The sequence below is a fragment of the Syngnathoides biaculeatus genome, chromosome 13 (assembly GCF_019802595.1).
Source record: "Syngnathoides biaculeatus isolate LvHL_M chromosome 13, ASM1980259v1, whole genome shotgun sequence".
Taxonomy (NCBI): Eukaryota; Metazoa; Chordata; class Actinopteri; order Syngnathiformes; family Syngnathidae; genus Syngnathoides; species Syngnathoides biaculeatus.
The window spans coordinates 28,299,241-28,325,468 of NC_084652.1; the positions used below are offsets into that span (position 1 = coordinate 28,299,241).

Below are 26,228 nucleotides of genomic sequence, written 5' to 3' on the forward strand. Positions count from 1 at the left end.
CCTACTGCACTACAATTGGCTGTCGTATCCTGGAGGACGCGCCTTATTGCTCCCAAACGGGAAAAAAAGGATGTGACGTCATTGCGGAGGCGTTCAAGCGATCAAATCATTTTCTATTGTCCACTGGGTACAGAAAGTTTTCGGACCCGCTTCAATTTTTCACAGTTTTTTATATTGCAGCCTTTTAGCCAAAGTTCATTTTTCGCCTTATTGATGTACCCACAGCACCCCATAGTGACAGAAAAAAAAATGGATTCCAGACATATTTGCTGTTTTATTAAGAAAATATTGCAGCGGGAGAAAGGCTGGCGCGGTCGACTTCTCCAACGGGAAAACTTTCCTGTTACTTCCCGGTCGGAGTCTACGTCGGCACGTCCAGATTTTGACCGAGTGGGTTGCGAAAAGGCCTGCAGGCCCCGTCTCACGAAGTCTACACGCCCCTGTTGCGACGCAACCAAGTTATCCACAAAGTGATTGGAGTGACGTACAGCAGTGGTCACAGGCGGCAGGTGTGTTTTTACACACTTGCCCAATAAAGCTGATTGTGATTTGGAACGTGACCCCACTTACAGTTCCTACGGCGACAAGCTGAGGTTCTACACGGGCGGGTACACAATGACTTTCTCCCTGCACCAACTTTTTTCCTCCATTTTTGAAATTATTATTGTACATGTATGGCGTATTTCTTTCTTTCTTTGCGGACAAGACGTGAAAAAAATCCAACACCATGAGTACGTGCTGAACATGTTAGTTGAGCGGCAAAACGAGGTCAAAGCGAAGCCGAGCTGGAACCCTTGCGGGGTCAGAGTTCACGGAGGAGTCGTTTCCGCTCGTCCAACTTTTTTTTTTTCACGGCGACGGAAGTGGTCCCCTTGGAGGGGGGGGAGGGAGTGTTGCGCATGCGCTTGGCGACCCCGTTGACTAGCTAGTTAGCTAGTTCGCTAGGTAGCTGGCTGTGGCTGGCTGTGGCTGGCTGGCTTCCTGGGTGTAGTCTGCTGCTCGCTGTCGATGGCGGCGGACGCGAAGAGCTGAGCTCTCTCGGAACTCCTCTTAGCGAGTTTTTTTTTTTTTTTTTTTTGGGTCAAGGTCTTTCCTCCCAAGGCGCTCCGAACTTCTTCCCGCCCGCTCGGCCACCCGTTTCGGACCCCCTTTCGTTCCCTCCGAGTAAGCGGTCTCGGCTCCGACATGGCGGCTTCTCCGCGGTTGTCACTCCTGGCGGCCGCCCTGGCGGCGGCGGCCATGGCGGTCGGCGTCGGCGCGGCCATGGACGAGTGCGCGGACGAGCAGGGGCGCGCGCAGCGCTGCATGCCGGAGTTCGTGAACGCCGCCTTCAACGTCACCGTGGTGGCCACCAACACGTGCGGGAGCCCCCCCGAGGAGTACTGCGTCCAGACGGGGGCCACCGGGGTCACCAAGTCGTGCCACATCTGCGACGCCCGCGACCCCCGCAACCAGCACGGCGCCGCGTACCTGACGGACTACAACAACCAGCAGGACGCCACCTGGTGGCAGAGCCAGACCATGCTGGCGGGGGTGCAGTATCCCAATGCCATCAACCTCACCCTGCACCTCGGTAAGACCCCCGAGCCCCGAGCCCGGGCGGGCGCATGTCAGCACACGTCGACGGGTACACATAGCAACGTCGAAACGTCACGTCGCCGATATAACGTGCCGCTCACGCGACGACTCAAATCCCAAGTTGTCATCCGAGAATCCCAACACACGCAAACGGGCACAGGCTGACCCGTTAGCCCATATTTACGAGCTCGGCGATCCCGTGTCGTGGCGTCGTGTTGCAGTCACACCGGTACACGCTTGTCAATGCATATGGAGGGAATAGGCGGGCTCGGCGCCGAGAACCGATCGGAAGCGCGCCCGACCCCCCCCCCCCCCGCTTCTCGCGGAATCGCAAAATAGTAATCAAAAGTTCGGTTGGCAATTCCCACGCTGACGGTCCGGCGGTCCCGAAGAAGAAAGCGACGACGAAGCGGAACGCGCACGAAGTTGTGCTCGTGCCCAACGGCGGCAGCGAACGAGACTGCGATGTAACTTTTGTCAAACGAATGAGCAGCAATGAGATGAGACGGCCCAAAAGAGGCTTCGGCGAGGCGGAGAAGTCCGACGGCCCGCGCCGAGCTTCACTCGAGTCAAATACGGATGAGGTCACGTTGAGGCGGCTCACAGGGTCCCGGTTGCTTCCACTGATGGCTTTTAGCCTTGATTTTAGTCCTCAAGCGCACGCAAGAGCCGTTTCAAACAAGTCAAACGAATTCTGGACACCATTTTGACACGATAGTCCACTCGCAAAAATTTCAACAATGTTGAACTTTTAGCTGAATGGCGAGTAAGGCAATTGCGTTGCTTCCACACGGGTTTGATATTGACAACCAGTTTTGAAGAAGGGTCATTTGACTCGATGCTGTGGGCTGTTAAGAAAATGGATGCGCGTGACTTAAACTGTTCAAATTGGTCGGACAAAAAAAAAAAAAAAAAAAAAAAAAAGAATCAGAATCGAGAGTTTTGGGGAATCTGAATGAGGAAGCCGAGTCGAGATCGGAATCGCTCAAATTCAAACGATACCCAACCCTAGTTAGCGGGGGTTACCACCCTTACGTCCCCGTGAATAACAAAAATCTACAAATAATGGCTTCAGGATTACGATAACCATGTACGGAATGGAGCATATTTTTGCATCCGTGAGAGGCAAGTCTCCATTTTTTTTTCCAAAATGGAGAGCATGCTTCGCGTGCACAGTCGTTGCGCGACTTGTTGTCTCTTGTTGAGCTACCGCATGGTGGCGCTCACAAGGCAGAGAGGAATCATTGCGTTTTCCATCGGGAAGCAGAAGAAGCTCACGTTGGCCCGCGCGCAAGCCGCCTGCGGAGGCCGGCCAGCGCTCGCAACCGCGGCTAACGGAATAAAACAAATACAAAATGAAAGAATTGACAAAGCTCCCAGCATGCATTGTGGCACCACCTTAGTGGCGAATGTTAATAGCAGTTAAAGTGCAGATTTTGTCAATTCTTCAGTTGTTAGCGCCATCTTATGGTTTCTACATACATGCAAAAAAAAAAAAAAACACGTGCTAGCATACATGCTAACAATGTGTGTTTAAGTGTACACACCAACATTTGCAAATGTTGGAACCCAAGTGGTGCACCTCACGGTATCTTCTATGGCGCCTCGTCTCTTTAGAAGAGAATTTAAGAAAGTTATCATCGGGCGGGGGGGAACAAAAACAAAAGAACCTTGGACAGCAAAATCCAGCAATTTGCAGAACCGCGATTGTGCAAGGGCACACTGCATGTTGATTTGTACCCGTGTCAACTAATAACATGATAACATGTCAGCATATAACACGCGACACACGAAACATCCCAACAAAGTTCACGCATGTGTGCGCGGGCGGTGGGCCACTTGCGGGCCTCGTGAGCGTCTCCACGGTAACGCAGCCAAGTAGACTTGTAGTTTCTCTTGCTGCTCGCTGAACTTTGAACCCGAGTAAAGGCGCTCCAGGGTGGGGGGAGCGCGCCGTCATTTGCGCGGGCCCACTCGCCGTCTTGTTCTGCTCCCGTGTCCTCGCGGCGGCAAAATTCCGCGGGCGGAGGCGGGCCGGCGCCCGACGTTGACGGACGCGGTCAGCTGACAGGAGGAGTTCGCAGTGTGGGAAGCGAAGCAGCTGTCGGCAACGGAACTCCTCCTCGGGGCGGCGGCGTGGGAACGTGACGTGGAACATCTGGAAGCTCGGCAACTCGTTGACGGAAGCGGCTCACCTTCCTTATTCTCTGTTGCCTCCGACCGGGCTGCGATTTCAAAGAGACGCGTCGATGTAGCGCCACGTCGGCGCATTTTTCCACGGCTTTTCTGGAGCGCTCCTCCCGTCGAGGGTCCGTCCCGTTCCCCGACGGACTTTGAGCGCCAAAACGGATCGCGGGGCACCTGTCTGTAAGCAAAAGGGAAGGGCCGACTGTTGCCGAGCCCGATATTTGGCGATTAGTCGGCCGATTCTTTTCAAAAAATCGGCGCAGTTTGGCACAGGAATCCGCTGATTTTTTTTTTTTTTTTTAGCGACTCCAAAAGGGTTCGCCTGGGCCGAATGAACCGAGTGGCGGCGTGGAGGTGAAGAAGAAGTTTGATTTCTCGTGGTCGCCTGCGTTCAAACTGCGGCGGCCGATCCCAGGCACATTCCCTCGGGAATAGGATCCTTCCCGGATCGGGCCGCCTTCCCCATGGCCGCGCCTTTGCCAAAGCACCCCGAAGGCTTCGGGTCCGGCCTTTGTCCTTGGAGAGTCCTTGAATGCCTCCAGATAATCCACCAAATTGCTTTATTCAAAAATGATCTGCTATTTTTACTTTTCTTTTCTTAGTTGGAGTCTGTGGAAAGAATAGATAGCACGGCGCTTGAACAATTTAGATATTTTGTACCGAGCATTCATTCATTTTCTACACCGCTAAATTTCACCCGGGTGGCGGGCGTGCCGGCGGCTATTCCAGCCGACCGGGCGAGAGGCCGGGTACGCCCTGAAGCGGTCGCCAGCCAATCGCGGGGCATGCGTGATCAAACAACCCTTGGCCCTCACATTCACACCTGCGGGCAGGGCTGGACCCCCCAATGAATGCGATTTACGTTTTTGGGTTGCGAGAAGATGCAAACTCGGCAAAGGCCGGGCTGCTTTTAAACCCACAACCTCCCGAGTGTGAGGCAGACGTGCTCAACAAACTGGAGTTCATCTTTAGAATTCAAATTGGATTTAAAAGGCGCAAACATTTGTCCACGTCGCACCGCACCTTTACCGTACAATCGGCCGAAAGAACCAATTCATGGGAACGTCTCGCGTCGGTAGTTAAGTTGAAAGGTCACCGTGGGGGGCACGAGGCGTCCATCACCCGCTCATCTGCTCGGCGCCTTTGAATGCTACGTTCCTCACTGCTAATTGCGAGACGCGTTGGTCCCGACGGGTCCCGACGGGCCCCGACGGGTCCCGACTGCCCTCTCAGCTGGAAACATTTTTCTACTCGCTCACAGGAAATCCTGAAAATTTGCAAACAATACTGGTTTAAAAACTGTGCATAAAACAAGCGTGTACAGTATGTGCGTGCGCACGTGTTCTCTCACTCTTGAGCGTGTGTGCACGTTGCACGCGTGTTCCGGCTTGCAACTCCAAGTGCGGAATGTGCGACAGGTCGTTATTAAACATCTGGATGAAAAGTTCCAAGATGTCACAGGAAGTCGTCTGTGCGGCTTCCTGTCTTGACGACGCTCTTTTAAATGTGCGTATGCGTGTATGGTGGTGAACCGTTAGCTCGTTTGCATATTTTGACTGCAGCTCCAGTTATTAATTGGTGGAATGTGGAATCATTCCGGTGACTTCCTGCCCTCTGGGAAGAAAATTCAGTGTGGGAAATTTGGTCCAGAAACAACCGGCGGGGGTGCGGAGAGGGGCGAACTTTGTGGCGGTGGGGTGGGGTGCTCTTCGCTCACGGGCGGGGGGCGGGGAGAGGAGAAAATGTGAGAAGGACGAACAGATGCATGCTGGGTCGTTTGACGCCGCTCACACTTGACTTCATTGAGGCGCTGTGACGTCACAGAGGGCGTGGCCTCAAAGTTAGGGACGGGCACGTCCGACCGACAGCCGGTCGGATCCGTGCCGCTCCCCCGCGTCTCCTCTCGTACTCGGAAGGGGGCGGGGCCGTTTGTTCCTGAATTCCTGCTGTGCGGACACCCTGGGGGCTTACAGTTGGCGGGGGGCTTCTTTGGTGGTCCCTCAAATTAGCACACGCGGGGTCGTCACATGACTTTCTAATCTTCTCTCGACCAACGGAAGCGCTCTCCTGCGTTGATGAAACAAACGGGAATGTCGTGCTTTGTGTGTCTTACTTGTTAGTGCACGAGTGTGTGTATGTTAGTTGTGAGTGTGTGTTAGCGTTAACCAATCACTAAAGACGATCCAGTCCGAGTGACGCGAGGGGCCACGCGTGACTCTCGGCGTGTCCGTGCGTGTGCGCGGCTTGACATGACGATTGGTCGCAAACAATCGTCGACTGTTAGCGTCACGGAGGCGCGCGCGGGCGAGCCGACCTCCGACCCGCGTCCGTGCCCACGCGGCCTCTCAAAGCGTCCTTTGATCGGTTTGGAATGCGGTGAGGTCATCGGGACGTTCCGTCCCCCGGGAAGGCTTATCTGAGAATTCCTGCTCGTCTTTGTTTTCCTTCCAGCTGTCTGGGAAAAACCTTATGTTGTCTTTGCGTGATTGTCGTCATGACGATGTGATCGGACGGGCGATCGCTTATCGTTTTTGTTTTAAAACGCGTCAAATCCCGATGGTGTAAAGCCTATTCGGAGGTTACTTATTGATGTCATTTTATAAAATGCGTTTGAGGACATAACTCAAAAAACAAAACAAAAAAGAAAACCAAGGTTCAGTTGTTTGGCTGGAGTTGAGGCGCTTGTCCGCCCCCGCCAGAAAGTCACAATTGGAGAAATGCGACGAGTCTTAGCCCCTTAGCCCCTGCACCAAAGAACGTCGTCGTCGTCGTCGCTCTCTTCAAGTTTCCTCCCGTTAAAAAAAGAATCCAATCCGCTTGTTGCGTTTCTCTCTCCAATTAGTGCGCGTGTCACGAGATGGCCGCCAGTGTGGATTCGGACGTTGAAACGTCTGGCGCGTTGGCGGGGGATGCGCTCACGTGTTTGCCCTCCGATGATGTCAGCATTTAGCCTGTGATGTCACTGGCGAGGATTTGATGAGATGAGACCCGCGCCCGATTCCGTCCCGTTTGCATCCACGGCGCGTCGGCTTTTGACCGTTTGGGCGTCCGACGGCAGAAACGTGCGCGTGTGCGTGTTTGCCGTTCTATCCTTTGATGTCGCCGGTGTATGCCGCGTGACGCTGTCGCGTTTCAGTGCGATGTTGACATATTTGCATTTGATGCTGTCACGTTGTTATTGATTTATTTTGTCAAACTTTTTTTCTCGTAACTTTTTGTCACGCGTCAGCGTAGTACGCCGACATCTGATGTTTGCGCAGGGCGCGACGGTCTAACGCGTGCGCGGCGTCTCCCTCCCCTCGGTGGCAGGCAAGGCGTTCGACATCACCTACGTGCGCCTCAAGTTCCACACGAGCCGTCCCGAGAGCTTCGCCATCTACAAGCGCAGCGGCGAGGGCGGCGCCTGGACGCCGTACGCGTTCTACAGCGGCTCGTGCGAGAAGACGTACGGCAAGGGCAACCGGGGCTTCATCCGCACCGGCGAGGACGAGCGGCGGGCGCTGTGCACCGACGACTTCAGCGACATCTCGCCGCTCACCGGCGGCAACGTGGCCTTCTCCACGCTGGAGGGGCGGCCCGGCGCCTACAACTTCGACCGCAGCCCCGTCCTGCAGGTACGTACGTCGGGCCTGCGTCCGCGTTGAGCAGCCAGCGCTGTGCCCAAAAAGTTGAAAGAAGATCTTCCCTTAATAAAAAAAAAAAAAAACCCCTCTGGGAACCCCCCCCCCGGCCTATAGACAGACAGGAAGTGCACAGCGGGTCTTTGTTGGGCGTCCACGTTTAGCAGCGTTTGCTTACCTTATTTGAGCCGAGACAGCCGTCGGCTTATTTTGGGCGCCCGTGGAGCGCCTGCTGTCTGGGGGGGGCTCCTCAGTCGCCGGAAGTAGTGAGGGGGAAAAAAAGTATGTTTTCAGACATGCCAAAAAAGAACATTTATTTCACTTCCAAAATCTTTTTGAGAAAATGTACGTTTTTTCAATTAATGTCAGAGAGTTGGCTATGCCCCCCCTCCCCTCCCCCAAAAAAGTCCCATTTTTGAGGATTTATTCCCAAGCGTGCGACTGAGGCTCAGCTCGTCAGTTTGAACGCGGGGGCGGGAATGACTTGACTTTTTCTTCGGAATAGAAGCCGTACATATTGTGAAAAAGTATCATATCGTTTGAAGAAAGCAGCCCATTTCAAAAAAAGTTCTCTTTCTAAAAAAAAAAAAAAATCTCTTCGCCCACAAACCTTTCTTGAAACTGAAGACGAGCCTGCGCCTGCTTTTTACTTGAACATTTATGTTTATAAATACATCTGCCAACACACGATTTGTTGCCGTGTTTTTATTTTTGTTGGCTCGAATGGCGCCTGTAAGTCCAATGAAGTAGGATTATTGTTCTTTTCAATATTTGGTTGTACTGTTCAGATAGGTTTGACTAACTAAAAACAACAAAAAAAAAAAAAACTAAACTAGTGTACTAAAAAAGGGAAAAGTCCAGTGAGGTCGGTCGCCCCCCCCCCCGGACTGGACGGAGTTTAATGATTGGCGCGCAGGCGTGACGGCCGCCAAAACAAAGCCTGGCGTGTTTGCTCTGTTTCGGCGCAGGAAGTGAAGAAAAAGAAGAAAAGGCCGCAAACACCTGGTCAAACAAAGCCGCCCGCCCGCTTAACTTTTGCCCCCGCTTCCACATTTTTCGAGGGGCTTCTTTTTCCTTATTAATTCAGTTCAACACAGGAAAAAAAGTCAAAAAAAAAAAGAACAAAATGTGAGGAGAAAATATTGAATGGTTGTTGATCGTTATTATTATTATTTTCATGACAATATTGAAATTGGGTGCATCGTTACAAATAAAATCAATTCAAGATATGGAGAAGATTCGTCAGAAGCAACAGTTGATGTTATGTTTTTTTGTTTTTACTTTATACCAAACTTGTTTGAATGTTTATTTAAAAACAACAACAACAACTTTGTCTCGTCGTGTCGGCCATTTTGGCAATGAGGTCACCGCCGGGACGGAAGCTCTCAAGGGGGCCGTCGACCTTTGATCCCGGACGCCGGCTCGCGTTTGGAGTTCGATTCCCCTTCCGAAGCGAGCGACGCCATCGCGGCTCTCGGTCGTCTCCGCGTCCTCAGAATGGCTTAGACAAAAGTTAAGAAAATAAAAAATAAAAAGTCCTTGGGAAAAAAAGCAAACACCAACTAACTAACCACTTGAACAATCAAAAAGAGCTTTTCTTCCAGACACAAAAGTTGGTTCCAGGTGTGCCAATTTTTCTTTTTTTTTTTTTATTGGTATCTTTGCGTGTGTGTTGGTTTAGTAGGCTTGTGCTTGTTTTAAGGAAGGCTCCCTTTTTGTTTTGCCAGTGCGTCGTCATGTCGTCCACCGCAAGAATCTGAAGTCGACTTTTGTTTTGGAGGCCGCGAACTGGGAGAGGCCAAATATGTTTTGAGCAGCTGCGTCCCTGGAGAACTCGGAAGAATTGCGCTGGCCGTGATCCGTTCGGGTTGCGTCGTCCTCGTCCCCGTCCCCTTCTCCCATTGTTTATCTGGCGGCAGCTGCGGCCTGGGGCGGGGGGGGGGGGGGGGGGTCTCGGCTGAGCTTCCCGCCTGTAGCCGGCCTCGACGGCTTTTCCTTTTTTGTTTCCTGGCCGTGGCGCTCAACATCTGCGCTCGTTATCGTCCTTACGGGACAACAGATTCCTTTCCCAGCGTGCGTCACGGCCGCTGGCGGGCAAGCGAATTCCGTTTTGCCGGCTGGCTCCCTCGCCAAACAGGAACCGGTTCCGCAAATGCGAGCGCTAACTGCACGGAGCTGTTTTGAGAGCGCTCCAGATTGCAACTTCCGCAGCTAAACGTTGACGTCACCTTGTTCGAAGTACACGTTTTGCAAACTGGAAGTTGTCCTTGACTCACACGCACGGTGCATATTTTAACACGAGGATAAAGATTTTGAAATTGTTCTTGATAACACGTTTGCTCTCGAGCAGTAAAAGCGGAAACCGTCGCGTTCCTCCTGCTTTTTGTATTTTGGCCGGATCGGGCACCGTATCGTTCTAAAACCAAATCCCGCAGCCGCCGCCAGCTGAGGATTTCCTGGTATAGAACTACGAGCGGATTGTGGCTCCTCCGGAACCGGGGAGACCCACGCGGTACGTCTCAGTGCCGGCTCGTCACGTGGGCTTACGTGACGAGCCGGCAGACGCGTTGTGACGCAATATAGGAGCCTCGCACACTATGGAACGGTACGTAAGGATTTTGAAGCGGAGCCACGTCCAGCTGACACCGGCCTCCGCTTTGCCGAAGCCGAGCCGAGTCCACGCGGGTTCTTCCGGACGCGTTGCTCCCCGTCGCGCGTCGTCCTCGTCGATTTCAACGTGGCCGCCGGTCGCCCGTCCGGTGGACGCGTTCGGCGCATTTGGCGTGTTTTCAAAAAGAAATTTGAGCTAAACTTTCTGGAAGGTTCGTGCGTTGAAAGAATGCAAAAAGTCACGATTCTGCAGGTCGACTTTTCCACGCGTGAAGTAGTCGTTTCTGTACGTTTTGGGCACCTGCAAAAATTGTTTGGCTCGAAATGGACTTGACGTGACCTCTGACCCGGCAGGACTGGGTGACGGCCACGGACATCCGCGTGACCTTGAACCGGCTCAACACCTTCGGCGACGAAGTGTTCAACGACCCCAAAGTGCTCAAGTCGTACTACTACGCCATCTCGGACTTCGCCGTGGGCGGAAGGTAAGAACGCCTCTCTCGCCGGGAACGCCGTCTGTCGGGTTCTCCCGCCGCGCGGGCGGCATTCCGGGGAACCGGAACTGGACTTGGTGCGGAATGTCGGCCGGACGGCGTCCTTTGCCCGGCGAGTTTTCCCGGGGGTGGGGGGTGGGGGGGGGGGGGGTTAACGGACCTCGAACGCGCTCCGACCTCACGCTTGAGTCAGTGACTCTGACGACGTTTTATGCGTTTGGGACGGCGAGGAGCCAAAAGTACGAGAAATGAAAAGAAGAAGCGCAGACGGAACGCAGGCGCACCGAATTTGGCCCTTCGGCCCCGCAACAAGTTCACAGGAGGTCAAAATGAAGTTGACCTTTCAACCTTTCGGCTGCTTCTCTATTCATCACACGGCCCAAAAAGTGACAAACCTTTTGGGAGTGGTTCGCGTCCGTTCGTTCAATTCTCTATTTATAGGGTTGGTTTGGTTGGTGAGTTAGTTAGTTAGTTTGACCGGCGTCGGAATCCCCCTCCGCCTCTCCCCGTGCCAAATTTTCCTCCCCAACCGGATGCAAAGCTCTGCCACGTCGTCCTCCTTCCACGTTTTTCGACCATTCCGACTTGAGCAAATTCCCGCTTTTTGCACTGACCGTTGTCAGCGCGCGCAAATGTGGCAAATCCAAGTTGCGAGCGCCGCAGGCTCGAATGCGAAGCCCTCTTCCGTCCCGTCAAGCTGACTTGTGCTCAACTTCACTGAAAGCGTAACTCATTCCTTCCTGTATTTCCTTTTTGCAGCGCGCACGCTTTACTGCCGTCGACAATCCTCGTCACGCCTTTGTCGTAGTTTGAATCCAAGTGCCAACTGGTGTAGTTTACATGGCGTCAAATGATGGACGTGCTGAATGATTTGCGGCCACAAAACTTCCTCGAGGGCCTCGACCCCCCCACCGCGTCTGCCAGCAAAAACTGACAACAACAAAGATGACTTGAATGGAAGGCTTTTTTTTTTTTTTTTTTTGCCAGCGAGTCTCAGCTTGTCGTCTCCTTCTTCTTCCCCTCGTCTTTGTCATGTCGTCATCTGCTCTTTGCTGATATTTGCAGAAGCTCCATTTTTCTTCCACAGTCAATGGAAAAAAATTTCAATTATAGTGTTTGGCAATCAGACCTGTGGCTACCCAACCCCCCACACAGCCAACCTCGAGGACTTGCAGAATTTAAGAGGAGAGCAGCCATAAGATTCCAAAATGCGGCGCATCCAGCTCTTTCCCTCCGTCGGGTCGGGTCGGGTAGCAAAATGTTCCAACAGCTGCCTCCATCTTGCCAGTAAATCATGGTATGAGCACATTGTGGGAGGGGGGGGGGGTGGCTTTTCTTGCCAAGTGACTCCCCCCCCCCCCCCCGATGTGTTTATGTGTCAAAATTGCTCAGTGAGCGAATGTCATTTTTTTCTGCGTTTTCTGCACAGTTTCTCTTTGCAGAGTTGATTTGTTTTGTCACGTGATCAACGACGCGAAGTTCGGCGATGATCCGCGGCTTCTTGTCGCCGAACGTGCCAAATGTTGTCGTCGTCGTTGTTGTTGTTGTACACGCACATCTTTCCAGAAACTGATGCAGGATATGACGCAGTCTGTATAATTTTTGGGGGGGTCACTTGGGTGGCGCTTTTAAATGAACGTGGAATGTTCAGAGCCGCGTGCGTGCGCAGGTGCAAGTGCAACGGCCACGCCAGCGAGTGCGCAAAGGACGGCCGAGGTCGTCTGCTGTGCAACTGCAAACACAACACGGAGGGGGCCGACTGCCAGACGTGCCGGCCCTTCTACAACGACCGACCGTGGAGGCGAGCCACCGCCGACGACGCCAACGAGTGTCTGCGTAAGGACGCGCCCGCGTGGCATCGCGTGGCGTGGCCTCCTCGACGCTCATTGTCGCCGTTTTTGCCTTTGCCAGCGTGCGAGTGCAACGGGAAGAGTTCCGAGTGCTACTTTGACGCCGAGCTGTACCGGGCCACGGGACACGGAGGTCACTGCGAGAACTGCGCCGACAACACGGACGGACCCAGGTGCGAGCGCTGCCTGGACCGCCATTACAGACGCGACGACGGCCGCTGCCTTCCCTGCGCCTGCGACGCCGTCGGTGAGACCTCGCTTCTTCCTTCCCGCCCACGCAGCCGGCGTCTTTGCGGAAGCGTCTCAAAAACTCGGAAAATCCTCCTGAACGAAGAAGCGCAATTGACGTGCGTGAAGGGTTGCCAATAATGACCCGTTTGCGCCTTTCACGGGGTCTTTTTTTGGCCATCATCTTGGCTGTAATTTACCAGCCGGTCGGAGACGTACTGAAGTTTTGGACTCAGAAAGTGCACACCAAAAAGGTTATGAAGTCAGATTTTGTAGACGTTTGATGTGATGAAGGATTGCAAAGGCGGTCGCCCTCTTTCGGAACTGCCGAATCCCCGCAGAGGCATTTCGAGCGGGGACTGCGACTGAACCGTCCCGGAGGTCCGCAACTCGAAGTAACCAATCAAGCATTTTGACACTTTTCTGCTCACGTAAAGCTTTAAAAAAAAAAAGTTTTATGTGTGTGTGTGTATATATATATATATATACAAGTGCCATCTCTGATGTTTTTGTAAAAAAAAAAAAAAAAGTATATGGACTGAAAGAAGGATGAGCGCTTCTCAATTTGCTAGCGTGGGGCGGGTACACGGGTTTCCGGACCTTCTGCCACCTGGTGGACGAGATTGTTTGAAGCAACAAAACAAAACAAAAAAAAACCCCAAAACGGAATGGCACCAGTAATGTGAAGTTTTGTCATTTCCGCTACACAAAGCTCGGAAGTGAATGTACGTCGGCGTGTGTGTGCTCGCCCGCAGGTTCCGAATCCCCTCAGTGCGACAGCCGAGGCGTGTGCGCGTGCAAAGCGGGCGTGACGGGAGAAAAGTGCGACCGCTGTCGGACGGGATTTCACAGCCTCACCGAGGCCGGATGCAGGTAACGCAACGGCGAGGAATAAAAGCACTCCCCGGGCCACCCCCACCTCAAACAATTTGCTGAGTCCGCAAGACTACACGAGCGTGTTTTCTTCTTCTTTGAAGCACACGCCCGCCGTAACGCTCAACATCCGGCGGGCGGAATGTCGTCATCGGACAAGCGGGCAAAATTGTACCGTGCGGTTGCAAACGAAGCGAAAGGCGGGCGTTCTCTCGGGGGGAGGGGCCCGCAATTGGCCGCGTCGTGAAAATGTTCCTCTTGCAGTTTTTGCGGCTTCAGTTCAAAAGAGGCGCAAAGAAGGAACTCATGATGGCCTTGAAATTGAAAAGGAAAAAAAGCTTCACATTGATCATCTCGCACGCAGCAAGACAATAATCGGTAACCGCATTTGGCTGCCAAACAATGAGACAAAATTATTTCTGTAGAGCTCGTTAAAGCACGCCCACCAGAGGTCCAATCGGGGTGAAGGTGACCCTCAAACGACCCCCTGCAGAGCCAGCGCAATTTGACCGGTCTCGCGGGAAATCACGGCGAGCGTGTATTTCATGCTAGCGTGTCCCACGCAGGCCGTGTTCGTGCTCGCCTTCGGGAAGCACTCAGGAATGCGACGTCGGCACGGGACGGTGTCGCTGCAAGGAGAACGTGGAGGGATTCACCTGCGACAGGTAATGCGGCCGCGCCGGCGGGCGGCCACGCAGCGCTGTGACCTTTGAACCTTTCAGGTGCAAGCCGGGCTTCTTCAACATGGACGCCGGTAACGCCGAAGGCTGCTCTCCGTGTTTTTGCTTCCTTCACTCGTCCGTGTGCGACAGCGCGCCCGGCTTCAGCGTGCACACGCTCCGCTCCGCCTTTGAGAGAGGTACCCGTGTACCCGTGCGCACGTTTCCTCGCTCGCCGTGGGTGGTAACGTGCGCCGCCTTGACCCGTGCGTGCAGATGACGAGCAGTGGACGGGGCAGCGTCGCGACTCGTCCGGCGTGCCGGTCGAGTGGTCGCCCGGCGCTCAGGACATCTCGCTGGTGTCCGACGACTACTTCCCCGTGTACTTCGTGGCGCCAGGTGTGTGGTGCCTCCGGATGAGAGTCATATTTCTCCAGTGAAATGAAAACTAATGCCATGAATCCCGTTCAAGTCCCACAAGTAGCTCTGTGATCCTTCCATTTTGCGTCACGTGCGTTCCGGAGCCGTTCCCCCCGAAACAAACACTTGTTCTTTAGCAACGTTGTAAGAATACTAGGCAAATATATCATTATTATTATTATTATTATTGTAAGCCACTGTAACATGATGCAGTTTGAACATTTGCACTGTACTTGAAGATGTACTCTGCGGTTCAATGCACATGTTTGGCATCTAAAATTTAGATAAAAAGTACACGAATGAAAGCCTTCCTCCAGACGACGCTTTGAGAATTTCCTTCTGGTGTGCCCGCCTTGGCCACCGGGGGCAGCAAAAAAAAAAAACCGTACAGCAGGGGTGCCCGAGATCTACTTTTCAAGCAGCCACGGACGCGCCTTTATGTGGGTGCGATCGACGGATTGGCCACGCCTCACTCGAGCGACCGGATGGATGATAGGCCGGTGTCTGTTTTTTGGCACGCCGCCGCCCAACGTGTCGATCGCTATGGAAACATTGAGCACCGCCGCCGTAGCGCCTCGTCATCACGTTAGCGTTCATGCAGCGGCGGCGTCTTTGAAACACGTCTTCAGCTGCGATCGGCGGCTCGGAGCCTCTTTTTTTTTTTTTTTGTACGACGACAGGCTGACCCTGCGGTTTTGGGGGTGTGTCCAGACAAGTTTTTGGGTGATCAGCTGCTGAGCTTCGGTCAGAACCTGAGTCTGAGTTTCCGCGTGGATCGCCTCGACACCCGCTTGTCCGCCGAGGACCTGGTCCTGGAGGGTGGCGGTCTCCGGGTGGCCGTGCCCCTCATCGCCCAGGGCAACGCCTACCCCAGCGACGAGAAGCACGACTACGTCTTCAGGTGACGCCCGGCTTGAAGGGAGCCGATCTCGACCTTTGCCTCGTCATCTTGTACTCTTCGTCCTCCAGACTCCGCGACAGCGCCGACTTCCCGTGGCGGCCGCCCGTCAGCCATTCAGACTTCCAGAAACTTCTCCGCAACCTGACGGCCATCAAGATCCGCGGCACCTACAGCGAGAAGAGTACGTGGGGGGGGGGGGGGGGCATTAGGATGGACGATTGCCTTTTTGGGTGGTTCATGCTATATTTACCACACAATTTTACAGCACTACAAAATGGTATTTTTATCGTAGAGCCACATGATATTGTGGGGGAAAAAATGCTTACGAAATGATTTTTTTTTTTTTTCACAAGCAGAAGCGCATTTTACATGTGACTTGTGTAATCCGTTGCAAGGCCCCCCCCCCCCCCCCCCCCAACCCCACCCCTACCAAAAATAAGCATTCGGCGTACATTGTATAAAGAATAATAGAAAAATATGTTCGTTTACCCGCGGCATTAGGGCGACTATGCGAAGAGAAGCGAAAGGCATCGTGGGGACGTACGGAGGAGGCGAAAGTTTGACGGCCGAGACGAAACATACTTCCGAACAGACGCACGCACGCACACAACTTGATTCCACAAAGGTTTCTTGGCACCCATGAAGAAGAAACATGGATCAACTTGCAAAAAAAGGAAAAAGTTGTACTTTTCCAACGTGACAGTCGAGTGTCCGAGGGAAACGCAAAGCATCGTGGGTAAAGATTGACGTCCCTCCTAGCCAATGGGATGTCGGGAAGATGTTGAGCCGATAGCCAGTAGGAGAGCAGCTCTGTCGCGCCACACGAACCAAGAAACACGTTGGGTGGAATTTGGGGAATTTTGTATCCTGAATTTCCTTCATAACCGCAGACAATATTTTTTACAAGGAGGCGTTTTGTAACCTGAATTTTCCGTGACGAGAGATGTTCGTAAGTAGAGGTACGAACACCCTCAACTGGTCGCCACCCAATCGCACGCGTACTGGGAACACATCCGCGCTCGCCCCATCTGGGAGTCGTTTCTCAGTATTGTCAGGTCGACTGCATTAAAAAAAAAAAAATCATTTTTAGTAGACGTGAAGTGATCTCTGCTTTGTAAAATGGAACCTTTCAGGTGCGGGTCACCTGGACGACGTGACCCTGGTGACGGCCCGGAGGGGCCCCGGGGTCCCGGCCCGCTGGGTGGAGCAGTGCACGTGCCCTCAAGGCTACGAGGGCCAGCACTGCGAGCGCTGCACGCCCGGCTACCGTCGGGCCCGCCCGGAACTCGGAGCCTTCGGTGCCTGCGAGGCCTGCGACTGCAACGGGCACGGCGACACCTGCGACGCCCGCACGGGTACGTGACAAACGGCGTTTGAACAACATCATCATTCTTTCCGTCGCCGTAGCGCTCGCCGCCCCTTTCGGGCGAGAGGCTGCGTACGCCCCGGACCGGTCGCAGGGCACATCGAAACCGTCAAGCATCGGCACTTGCATTCACACCTACGCTCGCACGCACGTTTTGGGGATGATGGAGGGAAGCGGACGGCGAAGCCCAGGCGGCCCGGCCCGGGCCAGATTTGAACCCGCAACCTCGCACCTGCGACCCAGATCATTCCTGTTTTGATTCTTTTATCGTAAAATCCTAATCAAAAGCACACTTGAAATGTGTATCTAACGTCTTTCTATTCTATTAGTTTCGTTTGGGTTTTCATGGTCAAGTTTAGTTTTGGCAAAATCTTTTTCTGACGCCGCAAGTAAGGAAGCAGTCTCGTCTCACAAAAAGAAAAACATTTTTGTCGTACCAGTTTTGGGCGTTGGCACCCCGAGCCGAAGTCCAGACTAAAAAAAAGTCAGACAGACAAACCCGAGCGACGATCAAAGTCCGGCTGCGCCGACGTTTTCGCAACATGGCGGGGGAAAAATGGGAAAAATCATTCATTCAAGTTGAAGAAAGAAACCTGCTATTCAACAGTAGAAGCACAAAAGCTTTTTGAACCTTTCAAAATAATCATTTGGTCAGCATTCATAATCCAATGATGATGGATTCTGTCATGAGCCGAAATGGGCTTTGAATTCACCAACTTGCGTGCGTTCAGGCGCTTGCGACTGCCAACACGACACGGCCGGCCTGAGCTGCGAGCGCTGCCGCAACGGTTTCTACGGCGACGCCACCAAGGGGACTGCGTCGGACTGCCGGCCGTGCCCGTGTCCCGCCGGCGCCGGCTGCGCCGTGGTCCCCAAGAGCGGGCAGGTGGTCTGCACCAACTGTCCCGCCGGCACCGCAGGTACCGGACCGGACCGGACCCTCGTCGCCGCCGCGTGCGCGTACGCCCCGATCTTGTACGACGGGCGGTGGTCCGTTCCCAGGCAAGCGGTGCGAGCTGTGCGACGACGGATTCTTCGGGGACCCCCTGGGCGAGGGGGGTCCGGTGCGCCCGTGCCGCGCCTGCAGGTGCAGCGACAACATCGACCCCAACGCCGTGGGCAACTGCGACCGGGAGACGGGCGAGTGCCTCAAGTGCATCTACAACACGGACGGCTTCTTCTGCGACCGATGCCGGGACGGTTTCTACGGCAACCCCCTCGCCGCCGACAAGTGCAAGGGTAAGTCCGTCCCGTCCCGTCCCGTCACCTGGCCCCCGCTTACTGCGTATGGCCTTCTTCCGTCTTTCGCTCCCGCAGCCTGCGCCTGCTCCCCGCAAGGGACGGCGGGCGCTCAGACGAGCTGCTCGGCGGCGACGGGCCAGTGCCCGTGTTTGCCCGACGTGATCCAGCGCGACTGCAGCGCCTGCCGGCCGGGATTCTTCAACCTGCGGAGTGGAAACGGCTGCGAGCGGTAAGACGCATTTCAGCATTAAACAGCTGCAGCTCGGCTCGTGACCAGAACAAGGAGGTCCGAGCGTAGAGCTCCAGTTCTAAAGTCCTTCCGCCGGCTCGCAGTCACCTCTAGAATAGATCTGAAAGTTCTGCTACTGGTCTGGAATTCACGAAATGGTTTATTTTAGTTCCTGAAAATATGAAACCCGGTAAGGTTCTGAGCTCGACCGACTCTGCTCTAATAGTGGACCAAACGCGTTGAAGCAGCATTTAGCTGCTATGATGATGATGATGATGCTGCTGCTGCCAAGTGGTTACATTTTATGGAATGACGTGATTATTGTATTTTCTCATGTCACGCAGAGATCTTTTTTTTTTTCCCCTCTTGTCAAACAGTGGCAATATTTTCATTGTCTTAGTTGGAGTTAATCAATTTTCTCGACGTAGTTCCTCGTGGCTTCACCAATGGAGCCGCGGGTGCTCCGCCTCAAGCCCCTTTGCGTCCCGCCCCCCTCCGCAGGTGCAACTGCGACGCCGTCGGCTCCACCAACGGTCAGTGCGACATCGACAGCGGGCAGTGCGAGTGCCAGCCGGGCGTGGCCGGGCCCAGGTGCGAGCGCTGCGAGCTCAACTTCTTCGGCTTCGGCCCGTCCGGATGCAAACGTAGGAACGCGCGCCGCCGCCCGCGAGGCGTGACCCTAACCCCGTCCTTAACCCCAAGCCTAACCCTCGCCTGACCTCCCCGCGCCCGCAGCCTGCGACTGCGACCCCGAAGGCGCCCAGTCGGGTCAGTGCCAGGAGGACGGACTCTGCCGGTGCCGGCCGGGCTTCGTGGGCGCCCGCTGCGACATGTGCGAGGAGAACTACTTCTACAACCGCTCGGTGCCCGGATGCCAGCAGTGCCCTTCCTGCTACAGTTTGGTGCGGGACAAGGTGAGGAAAAACGGGAAAAGTCGCGAGAGCGCCAGGTCACGAGCCGAGGTCGCCGTGGCTACCCGGCCAGATGCTTTTCGTTCGTCCCGATCAGCTGTAGGGAAGTGGGGCGCACGCCACTACGTCGGAGGGTGAAAGCGTGTTTATTCCCCGACGTCTCCCGCTCGCCACCCACAACTCTTCAAAAGCTGAGTCGCTCGTGCGAGCGAGGGTGGCGCTCTCGCTCTCTCGCTCTGCAGTGTGTCTGTCAATTTACGGGCTCTTTTGCCAAAATAGGCTAACGTTTTTTCAGTGCCTCCCCCACGCTGAGAGCCCCGAGACTTTGGTCCAAGTCCGCTCGGGCTACAGCGATGTGCAAAGCTGTCCGGCGTCCGCGGGAAAACTCGGCAGCCCCGCGGCATCCGCGTAGCAGATGGCGGGTTGTTTGGATAGGTGATAGTTCAGCTAACTCGCGTGGAGTTGTGTCTTGCGGTGAGCCAGATTGTTCGACTCGGCGCCACTTGCTTGAGATCTAGTCGGGACCGCGCTCCACTTGCACAAACGTTGATGTTAAGACTGGAGACTTTCACGAGACTTGCGCAGACCTGGTCGTCGCTAAGCAGGATCGTTTTGCGGCAGGTGAACCAGCACCGTCAGAAGATCCACGAGCTGCAGACGCTCATCGACAACCTGGCGTCCGGTCAGGAGACGGTCAGCGACGCGGCCTTCGAAGACCGCCTGAAGGAGGCTGAGCGCGCGGTCCTGGACCTCCTGGACCAGGCCCGCTCCAGCAAGGGTAACGCCCGGAGAAATCCACATTCTATTTCCTATACGCGCGTACAATTCTTGTCTTCCTAGCATTGTGAGACACAATTCACCAAGCGTTTGTGAGATTGTTGGGAACGTGGGTCGCTCTCGACGTCTTTCACGTTCTCTTAAAATGCGGAAATCCCGATTGCGGGTACCGACCGCAAAGTGGTCAGCTCCTGGATTATTCATTGGCAGAATGACATCACAATTTCAGCCGTTTCAAATCTGCCCGTTTTGCGAACCTTATCCCAGGTCGGATCGCGGGGGCGGCAGCTCCAGTGAGGGAAGGAAACCTTGATCTGGTTTCGACAAAGGAGTCCCGTAGCCGCGTTTTGTCTGGTCCCCCACCTCGGAACCCTACCAGGGGTGCAAGACTTGGGTCCTCGGATCGTTGGGTCACACGAACCGCTTCCCGGGAGGGGAGCATTGGTTTGGTAAACCGGGGGTCGCGAGTTCCGGAGCGCTCCCCAAACGGGGTTGCGTCAGGGTCAGGAAGGGCATCCGATACGAGCGTCCGTCTGAGATGACGCTAACGGGACGAGCCCAAAGAAAGGATTTGCGAGCCTTTGCGCCACACAACCGACGCATCACATGAATGTCACAAACTTAAAGCAGGTCACATACTTTTCAATCCATTAATCCAGTTTTGACGTACTTGCCCTGATTCACATCAATTGAAGTGACCTTGTCGGCACTCGTAACCGCTTCAACTCTTCGGGGGAGGTTTCCCACCAGGTTTAATGGCAATTGGTGACGGCCATGTTGGGAAAGGAAGGGGCCATCTCCAAAGTGCTGGAAAAGGTCCAAATAGTCCTCAAAAAGGAACTTTGAATGCTTCAGCAGACCGAGAGATTTTGGAGTTTAGGGATTCCCCTTCCTGTTCAACGTCTGTGCACCGGTGCACAAAGCGAGGTCCAACAAGACACGGACGCGAGAGAGAGTTTGGCGCCCGACCTCAACCCGACGGAGCAACCTTCGGGTCGACTCGGGGCCTTCTCGTCCCCGCCTCACAAATTTGCTCCCGTGAACTCGATCCTACAAAGCTGGTCGAAGAGCTGAAGCTGTTCCGGCTGCAAAGCTGACGCCGGCGATCGGGTCAAATCTTGCACGACGGGAGCCGTAGTAAGCTGAGCCCTGTTGTGAAATGGACCATTTTGCACCCAGATCTTCACTTGAAATGGTTGTTTGCTTTGGAGTTCAGACCATCAGTCAGCCGTCAGGCGTGTGATTTTCGGCCTTTGTCGCCCGCTCAGACGTGGACCTGGGCCTGCTGGAGCGTCTCAACGTCATCAACGGCACTCTGACCACGCAGTGGAACCGTCTGCAGAACGTGCGCAACACGGTGGAGCGGACGGGCGCGCGAGCGGATCGCGCGCGCCACCGCGTCCGCCAGGCCGAGAACCTCGTCGAGCGAGCCCGACGGGAGCTGGACAAGGCCAGAGACGCCGTCGCCAAAGTGGTAAGCGTGGCCTGCGCAAAAGCTCCGTCACCGCGGCTGCGGAACCCGTCCCGAGCGTGCGGCGTCGTGCGCTTGCAGGACATCAAGTCTCCGAGCGGCGACGGCGAGCCCAACAACATGACGCTGCTGGCCGAGGAAGCGCGCAAGTTGGCCGACAAGTAAGACGGCCGTCCGCCGGGGGCGAAGGGGGGAGTCCTTGGCCGGGACGTCAAAGTAAGAGTCGGCTGGCGCAGGCACAAGATGGACGCCGACCAGATCGAGAAGATCGCCAAAGACGCCAACGACACGTCCGCCAAGGCGTACAACCTGCTCCTCAAGACGCTCGACGGCGAAGGGAAGACGGCTCAGCGGATAGACGAGCTCAACGGGAAGTGAGTGGGCGCAGGCGGACTTTGAAACGCGCCGAAAGGAGTCGAGTCCGCCCAAGACGCAAACGTCGACGTCCCGCTCAGGTACAAAGAGGCGCTGGAGCTGGCTGCCAATTTGGAGAAGCAGGCCGCCAAAGTCCAAGCGGAGGCGGAGGCGGCGGGAAACCACGCCCTCAAGATCTTCGCCAACCTCACCGGCCTGCCGCCCTTTGACACGCGCGCCCTGGAGGTTCTTTGCGCGTCTTTGCCGGCCGCAACGCCCGCGCACGGCGCCCCCACAGTTGTTCACTCTTTGCAGGAGGAGGCCGACAAGATCAAGAAGGAGGCGTCCGACTTGGACAGACTTATCGACAAGACGGAGAAGGAGTATAACGAGCTGAGGGACGACCTCCGGCCCAAAGAGCAGGAAGTGCGCAAACTTCTGGAGACGGGACGAAGTGAACAGCAGGTCAGTAGCCGCTCTCGGACCAGTGCAAAACCCGGCTGTGCCTGTTTCCCCGTTGAAAATTGCACCTCGGCTATTTCATACAAGCAAAATGCCACGGGTAGGCTAACGAGTAGCATCGCCCGACAGACGAGTGGAGATGTAGTTTTTGGGATCGGCAGGAATGGAATATGTATCAGATATTTCTGTTTTGGAAGCCAAGGTGAGCGCACCGGAAGGAGAGCAACACAATCAAAGGAAATAATAAATTGAGGCCTAAGCGCTTCGTTTGATTGAATGTTGTCGTCGTCGTGTTTTCATCGAGTAACATAAAGGATGCTAATGTTGCTTATTCAAAAAAGAAAGACATCTTTTTTTTTATCGGGGTGCGGCAGAAATGTCGTAGCGGACGAAAAGATGGACGAGTATTTGGAGTTGGAAGCGTCGTCGCGGAACAGGTGACGTTCAAGGACTTCATTTTATCCGACGCGCTTCCGCAAAATGGCAAATAACGACATGGTTCAAAAGAAATTTTGCCTTTTAAAGCCGTCAACTTCCACCGAAATAAAAGATATCCCTTTGGCCCGAACGGATGGAAACATATTTCTTTCTTAGCCAGCAACATTTTAACCACCTCGTCTCGCCGCCGTCCAGACCGCCGACCAGCTTCTGGCCCGCGCCGACGCGGCCAAGGCGACGGCGGAGGAGGCCGCCAAGAAGGCTCAGTCCACCTTCCGCGAGGCCGAGAGCATCCTGGACGACCTGCGAGGTGCCGCCAGCCGCCCTCCCTCCGCGGGTCCGAGCGGCGGAGACTCAACCGCCGTTTGATCCTCGTCTTTCGCAGACTTCGACAGGCGCGTCAACGACAACAAGACGGCGGCCGAGGACGCCCTGAGGAGAATCCCGGCCATCGAGGCCACCGTCGCCGCCGCCCGCGCCAAGACCCGCCAGGCCGAGGCGGCGCTGGGAAACGCCGACGCCGACGCCGGGCACGCCAAGGCCAAGGCGGAGGAGGCGGAGCGAATCGCCGCCAACGTGCAGAAGGTGGGGTGGCTCGCTCTCGTCGCGCGGATTTTCCAAACATTTGACTGAGGACCGAAACCGCGTAGCGACGCATATACCGCGCAGTCTGCCAAATAATGCGTTTGCGGCAGGGTTCGGCCAAATCCAAGGAGGAGGCGGAGAGAGCCCTGCGGGACGCCGACAAGCTGGACGAGGAGGTGGACGGCATGATGGATGAGCTGAGCGCCGCCGAGGACCAACTGAAGAAGAAGAAGGCCGAGGCCGACCGGGACATGATGATGGCCGCCGCGGTAATTGCGCGCGCGCCCCCCCCCCCCCCCCCTCGCCTCCCCCGTCGCGTCTGTTCCGAGTCCTCGAAATGTCCCCCTCTGCGCTTTTTCCGGCAGGCGTCGACTAACGCCAAGGAGGCGGAGGACAACGCCCGCAAAGCTAAAAGCGCAGTCAAGACGGTCCTCAGCACCATCGCCGCCCTGCTGGAGCAACTTGGTAAGTGCATGAAGTGGGGGTGGGGGATTTTACACTTAGTTTGGAGCCCCTCCCCTCTCGTGGCCCGTTGCCACCCTCATCGGGTGGCGTTCGGCTTCGGCTTCCTGTTCTCCTCCTCCTCCTAAGTGCTATGCAGAAGCAAAACACAGGCAGCGCATACACAACGGCGTTGGCAGGCATTTCTTCCTCCTGCCGTGTGGGAACGAAGACTGCGGCTTAGTTGGGGACCTTCTCCGCCTCTTCTTCTTCTTGCTCTTCATTTCGCTTCTAGTCTAGCTCGGCGCTGCCCGAGCGTGTTGTGGCCCAAGGTGGTACCGTGCAGCAGGGAAAGGGTAGGGGGGGGGGGGGGCTGCGAGCGACGGGATGGTTTCGGGGTGAGCACGTCGGGTTCGGCAGTGGAAGGAGGTTTTGGAGAGAGAGCAGACCTCCGTGGCCAGAGAGTCGGAGGAGACCAACGAAAAGGTGGACGGATTCGGTGAGGGAAGACGCGAGGGCACTCGGCGGAGGAGCACCAGGCGGGCCGAGGGCAGCCCAAAAAGGAAAACGGGCAACGGTACCAAGTTTTTCCCTAGGTTTCAGCCTTTTTACAGATCGTGTCCATATTTTCAAGTGGCTCAACAGATGAATCGGTTCTTGGAATTTGATCGGTCCGGGCCCTCAAAATTTTGTCTGGCGCGTGCCCCCCAGGAAACATCGAGAAAGTGGACGCGGGCAAGCTGACGCAAATCGACGAGTCGCTACGACGCGCCAAGGACAAGATGGCCGACGGCGAGCTGGACAGGAAGTTGACGGAACTGAACGACGTGGCGCGCTCGCAGGAGGCCATGATCGGCGACTACGACCGTCAGATCCGCGAAATCCGAGCGGACATCGCCAACCTCAACGACATCAAGAACACCCTTCCCGACGGCTGCTTCAACACGCCGTCCCTGGAAAAGGCCTAAACGCCGGCGCGCACCTTCCCAAAACTCTCCATTTTGATTCTTGTCTGTTTGTTTCGGTTTTTTTTTTTTTTTATACCGTGCGTCTGCGCAAAGCACCAGAGACCGGCACGAACCCCACGAGACTGCACGCGCGCCGCCGTACGCAGGAAGTCGCTCCCGCTCGCGTCGTGACCCGTCGTCGGGAAGCGTGACGTCATTCTCGTACGGGACTTTGCCACCCAGCGTGTATTTTCTCGCCCTCCATCCCACCTACGCCCGGAACTGCTCACCAGCTAAGTGAAAATGGTCTCCAACCTGTTAGGTGATGAGTCCTCTCACCGGAAATAGGACAAATCCGAGAATCCGTAGCCTGCAAGTGCGCTGAAGAATAAATGAAACCTCGTTTGCGTTCAATAAACGCTCAAGCAGCTTTCTGCTACGATATTTAAGCATTTATTCCAAACCTTCGTATCCATGTACAAGTAGTCAACTTTTTTTTTCTTGTCCTCACTAGTAACGCAATTCAAGGCAACGAGCGGGCGACTGCGGCGTCGTACAACTAGTGAAGCGGCGCGCACTTTTCCTCCCTTAGTACGGTAGAGCCTCAAATCATTTTGGCACATGTGTGTTACTAGTGCACTGATTGAAAACTAGTATTTCGAATTAGATGGCTATCAACCAGCAAATACGTCTTTTTTTTTTTTTTTATTGCCGGACAATTGGAACAAGGGCTGATTGCGTTAGCGGAAATAGAGTCGCGCTCGAGTGCTTTGAATTGTCGGACCGGTGAGGAAAGAGCAGAATTGTCCTCGTATCTTAAGCCGGAAAGGGAGGAAACGCTCAAAACGCTTTTCCGTGACGTGACGACGTGAAATCACGACCGCGCGCCGCTAAACATTTGTCCTTCTCGTACGTGGCGTCGTCATCGCGCCGCGTCAAGAGTGAATCCGCAGGGATCCGTCTCGAGCCTCCCTCACGTTACCCATCACGACCCGCCGCCGCCTAACGTTTGACATTTTCCAGCATCAGCAGCGTCGCCCTCATTATCACCAGGGAACCCGCCGGGATCCGTCCTGCGCCTCCTTGAGTGACTGACGCTAAGCTAAATGCGTTTCGCGCTCCACGCTGACGTCGCCCGGACTCTATGCAACTTTTGTACATTTGCTCTGATACACTGGTGCTAAAGACGTGTGTGGGTGCGTGCGTGCGTTTTTAAATAGCGACGTCGATGTCGCCGTTTTCTTGTCCTTTATCTCAACGTCGCACGACTGAAGATGGAGTTAACCTTTTGAATTTTAATGACTGTGCTTTAATATGAATGTTGTGCGTGTAATCCAAACCAGAACCCTATGACCTTTGACCTCCATCCATCCACGTATAGACAATGTAAGCGCACGTGTGTAATAAACAGTATTGTTAAGTTATCTGCCGCGTGCCGTTGGTCTCGTCTTCTTGAATGTTTCAATAAAAACGACCCGACGGATGAACCCGAACTCCCCGTCGTCCCCGACGCCTCTCGGGGGGGTTCAAACGAGGGTTAGGCTTTCTTTTTTGGAGTCGTCCGGACCGGGGCCGAGAAACTTTT

The 26,228-nt window shown here is 54.9% G+C and overlaps 2 protein-coding genes across 2 annotated transcripts in view; one reads left to right on the plus strand and one right to left on the minus strand.

Moving 5' to 3' along the window:
* The first annotated feature begins 159 nt into the window (after positions 1-159).
* lamc1 (laminin, gamma 1) lies at positions 160-26,067 on the plus strand. The gene is made up of 28 exons (XM_061839431.1): positions 160-1,573; positions 7,075-7,379; positions 10,350-10,480; positions 12,159-12,325; positions 12,401-12,586; positions 13,323-13,440; positions 14,007-14,105; positions 14,163-14,299; positions 14,376-14,498; positions 15,231-15,420; positions 15,489-15,601; positions 16,554-16,775; positions 17,518-17,706; positions 17,789-18,025; positions 18,104-18,257; positions 18,759-18,901; positions 18,993-19,171; positions 19,790-19,946; positions 21,214-21,419; positions 21,498-21,577; positions 21,653-21,790; positions 21,872-22,016; positions 22,086-22,235; positions 22,866-22,980; positions 23,056-23,255; positions 23,366-23,524; positions 23,621-23,720; positions 24,408-26,067. The coding sequence occupies exons 1-28, from the start codon at positions 1,186-1,188 to the stop codon at positions 24,662-24,664; spliced, it is 4,788 nt and encodes a 1,595-aa protein (XP_061695415.1). The 5' UTR covers positions 160-1,185; the 3' UTR covers positions 24,665-26,067.
* dlg1b (discs large MAGUK scaffold protein 1b) overlaps positions 15,449-26,228 on the minus strand; it is a 37,554-nt gene continuing 26,774 nt past the window's right edge. The window contains exon 26 of the mRNA XM_061839433.1: positions 15,449-15,587. The gene's annotated coding sequence lies outside the window, so the exon portion shown is untranslated. The remainder of the gene's footprint in view (positions 15,588-26,228) is intronic.